Source organism: Trypanosoma equiperdum, assembly GCF_001457755.1.
Source record: "Trypanosoma equiperdum strain OVI genome assembly, contig: ctg_1182, whole genome shotgun sequence".
In the NCBI taxonomy this organism is placed as follows: domain Eukaryota; phylum Euglenozoa; class Kinetoplastea; order Trypanosomatida; family Trypanosomatidae; genus Trypanosoma; species Trypanosoma equiperdum.
The window spans coordinates 1-4,288 of NW_027123152.1; the positions used below are offsets into that span (position 1 = coordinate 1).

Sequence of the window (4,288 nt, forward strand, 5' to 3'; positions counted from 1 at the left end):
AGTGGCAGTCCCTGAACCAGCCAAGGCAGAAATTGTGGAGAAGCCAAATTTATCATTGGCCGTGAGTGTATTTCTAAAAGACCGGGATCCGAATGCCTTCGCTATGAAGAAATCCCCTGCTTTACGGGACAGTGAAATAGGATCAGGAAGATTACTGGAACCGCTTTTTACGAAGGATGTTTTGGTTGGGGAGGGAAATGCTGCTTCGCGTCCGTGGAATAATGCGAAAGTTCTCCCTACTGGGTTTAAGGGCGGGGATGGGGATGCAGTGACGGCAAAAAATGGCAAGGGAGCCGATGAATCACCATTGACTTCAAAAAACGCAACGGAATGTATCAGCGGGAAGAAAAATTGCTCCGATGTTGAGGAGGAGCTTCCTAACGAGGTAGTGGTTGAGGTCGCGTGTTCATTGGAAAAGAAGGCTCCTGTTCGCTTTTTTTTAACGTGGAAGAAAGCGTCACCAAAGGTGTTTGAGTCATTCCGGAACGAATGCCTGGACGCCCTTCATTTAACTGATATGGACAACATAATTATTTATGATAGTAATGGTGTTCCGTTATGCAACCCCAGTGGCGTTACTGCAATGGTGGGGGAGGCAATAAGGAAGAAACGCAGCTGTATTAACGTTACTGCGGTAAGGGGTCACCCTTGTACGAGTGGTCTTCCCTTGCAATGTCTCTTCACATGGGGGACACAACAGGTAATGCGGGCGTTGGTACTTCGTCCAGGCTGTGCATTGGAGGACATGCGCTCTGCCCTTGCGGAAGAATGTGGGTTGAAGGAAAAAGATATGGGTGAGTTGAGTTTTCGCCTTGTGGAAAGGGGGGAATTAGATGACATGGAGTTAACGCCCGACAATGTATACAAGGAACTGAAGAGGGTTGCCGAAAACAGCTGTGTTGTGCGTATCGCGATTCTGGACAGGCGCCGTACATCATTGATAGCTTTCGTTGTTCGAACTTTATGTGACGCCGCGTCCGCATTTGCTGCTGAAGTTGAGCACGTATTTGGTGGTCACTTTACAGAAATGGATGTGGTACCAATATTAACAAGGTGCTGTGACTTGTCCCCGTTAGAGGGTGATGTAAAACGATATGTTGACGCGGTTATTTCGAATTTGGAGGGTTCACAGGTTCTGAGAAGTGACAATGTGGTAAAAGCTGTGTTGGATCCAGTGTCGATTTGCGGCGAAGAAGTTGCGCTATCATTTTTGAATCGCTGCATTGCAGTGACTGAGCTCATGTCGTCTCATCGACCCTTTGAGGTGCTGATGCGATTCTTTCGCCGCCTCTATAGATCTATCGAGTATCCAGAGAGGACAGAAAGTGGTGTTCCCCTCAATGTTGTCACACGGCAACTCGCCTATGCCGGGTTATCTGACGCTAGGTGGTTGTTGTTTCGCGACCAGCCCTTTTCATCGGTAGTACATGAGAAGGATTTTGTTGAAATGTTGCAACGAGTCTATGCGGGAAACCCCAGCTTAGTGTGCCGGGTTGCCGTCGCATGTCGACTCTCCGGAATCAGCAGCCTAAAAAGTCGTCGTGTGATGGCAAAGGAGGAGCGAGATGTTCGACGACAGCATTGCCGTAAGGAGATCGCACACGCGTTTGACGGTATCCGACCTGATGAAGTGATGGCTTATATTCACCATTATAGATTGCATGGAAAGCCTAATCACTGTTGCCTTTTAGGTACGGTGAGCACTCTGCTTGCCAACTGCTCGGAGAGACTGTCGTCCCAATGGTTTGTTGAACGTGTCACACAGAGATGCTCCGTAACGATGGAGACAATGCTGCAAAATTTCGAGGACGCACAGATTCCTCTTCCTTTATTATATCAACTTTGTTGGGACGTTCTTCGGCCTGAACTCCATCACCTCACTCTCTTACCTGAGTCACATGTGGCTAGTGCATTTGCATATTGGGCAATGTTTGCTGTTCAATTGCTTTGCATTAACCGCAATTTAGAGTTCCCACCCGTTCCACTTGTGGACTTAAAAGAATTTACGTGGGTTGTTCCAGAGAAGGCCTCCGCAGATACCGTTACGGATGAGGCGGACGGTGCCGTTGCTATTGCCCTTCCAACCCCACAACCTGCAGGTGTGGCGAAGAAAAAGATCAAATACAAGTACAGTTATCTCTGCCACGACCTGCGGCGAGATCAGCGCTTCTTACCAATGATACGGTAGAGTGCTGTTTAGTATTCTTCCCTCCTTGGCCCCGTAGGAAATGCTGGAATTTATTGGGGTACTCGGGCTGCGTTTGAGATCGCCCTTAACTTGTCCGGTTGGAGCGGTGGGGCCACTGTTTTTCTGCTGGTGGCTTTTTGTAGAGAATTTGCAGACGTTTATATAGTAACGAATGTATATGGGAGTAGGGTTTGTTATCTTTTGCTTGCGGTTTATTTTGTTTCGGATCATTCTTCTCCCTTCCTCGACCCGAGGATATAATATGGCTACTTGAATTCGTTGATTTGAATGGAAACGCGTACATGTTTCCCTTGCGTTGCTGGCGTTACGACCGTCACCGCGCCACTTTAATCGTTTTTTTCCCTTCAGTTACACTGGTAACGTGTAGCCACCATTATCCCCTCTATCTCACCCCACCTTTTTATCCCGCTTCACTTTGCTTCACCTGTTTTCTCCTCGCTGCCTTCTTCTTAAATGACTCCCTGACTCCCTTTTATTTGTTTGTTTGGTTGAAACACGCTTCCTATCACTGTGAACGTTTCGTGGGCTCTTGTTGCCATGTGATAGACAATTGAAGGTAAAGTATAGTGAGATGTTTGTGCGCCGGTTGGTGCGTCTTTGTGTTTCTCGGTTGCCCAACGGAGTGGTGCTTCAGGGAAAGTTGAACCCCCGCCGTCCGGACTTGCTTCTTGAGGGGAGTGTTAAAATGCCTGATGGGCGGGCATACAGCGGTGTGTTTGACGAGGAATACGGGTTTCCACTGAAGGGAAGCCGACTGGAGGATGATGGGGATCTTTACTGCGGTGAGTTCAACACGAAGTGGCAGCGGCACGGTGAGGGTGAGGCATGGCTAGCAGACGGCACGCATTACAAGGGACGGTTCTGCGAAGATGACCTCGTAGAGGGAACGGTTTGTATTCCCAACGGTACAACGGAGACAGTGTTTGTGGGGACGCTGGAGAATGAATCGTTTGTACGAGGAAAACTGACGCAACACGACTTCACTTATGAGGGTGAGTTTCACAATAACAAACCTCACGGACGCGGACGGCTTTCGTTTACCACAGGTGCGGAGCAGGAGGGGACATTCTTCGCCGGTAAGCTGCATGGGACCAACTGCAAGATGAAGCTTGATGGTGGGTTTGTTTATGTGGGAGAGTTTGTTGACGGATGCATTCGGCGTGGGCAACTATTTGCTCCTACTTACATATATGATGGCGAGTTTAACGAGCACGGCCGGGCTCATGGTGAGGGAACGCAAACATACTTGGCAAATGAGCCGCGCCTTCTTTTTACTGGCATCTGGGATAGTGGTGCACTGGTGCGTGGCACCTGCAGCGATGAATACGGAAATCCTGTTGATTGGCAGGATAACCATGAATTACAAACAAAAGTGTTTAGTGAGGAGGGTGGTGCGAGTGCTGTCGCCATGAACTGTTACAGCGCCGCAAAGTTGAAGGATGCGGACCGACTGCACCGTGATATGAATACTAGCTATGCCAAGGATGCAGAAAGGGTCTCTCGCAACTCCGGGCACTACCCGTCAAAGATGGATTTGGGATACGAGGGCGGCATCCGTCAGGAACAAGATGCGTTCGAGCGTGCCTCGCGAAAATGTGTTGAAGACACGAGGCGCGCTCGTGAAGCGATGGAAACGAAAGGCGAGGACATTAATCGATTATGCGACAATGTGATAGGTGAAGCCTCGATAGAGGTAAACCCGAATATGGCCAAGATGCACTTCATTAAGCAGGAGGGTGCACAGCAGCTTGCCGCCGAGCATGTTGACGAGCAGTTTGAGCGTTTCATGAAATCTTTCGACCGCCCTACGGACGTTGGCGCCAGCCGCCGACTAATTGACTGCAATGCACCGTGGAAGGCCTTTACCTCAAAGGGATAAGACGCATTTTTTTTTTCTTGAGGCGTGGAGAAGCTTTCCAATTTCACTATTTCTTACCTCCCTTTGGCACGGTAGATCTATTTCCATGATGAAATAGCGTGTTGAGCGCTGCTGACTTGTGCGCTCGTGTATCTTATTTGGGCGCTTGTTCCCCCTTTGTATCCCCTACGTCCGCATTGCTCTTTCCATTAGTTTTTTTT

General features: G+C 49.0%; 2 protein-coding genes across 2 annotated transcripts; both read left to right on the forward strand.

Moving 5' to 3' along the window:
- Nucleotides 1-103: 103 nt before the first annotated feature.
- On the forward strand, nucleotides 104-2,188 carry TEOVI_000890300 (Metal-binding domain-containing protein; the record flags this gene model as incomplete). Its single annotated transcript, XM_067220560.1, has 1 exon — nucleotides 104-2,188. One exon carries the CDS (start codon nucleotides 104-106, stop codon nucleotides 2,186-2,188), a length of 2,085 nt encoding a protein of 694 aa, XP_067076661.1.
- A 592-nt stretch (nucleotides 2,189-2,780) lies between these two features.
- TEOVI_000890400 (phosphatidylinositol-4-phosphate 5-kinase related) lies at nucleotides 2,781-4,088 on the forward strand (the record flags this gene model as incomplete). The annotated part of the gene is made up of 1 exon (XM_067220561.1): nucleotides 2,781-4,088. The coding sequence occupies one exon, from the start codon at nucleotides 2,781-2,783 to the stop codon at nucleotides 4,086-4,088; it is 1,308 nt and encodes a 435-aa protein (XP_067076662.1).
- Nucleotides 4,089-4,288: the final 200 nt, after the last annotated feature.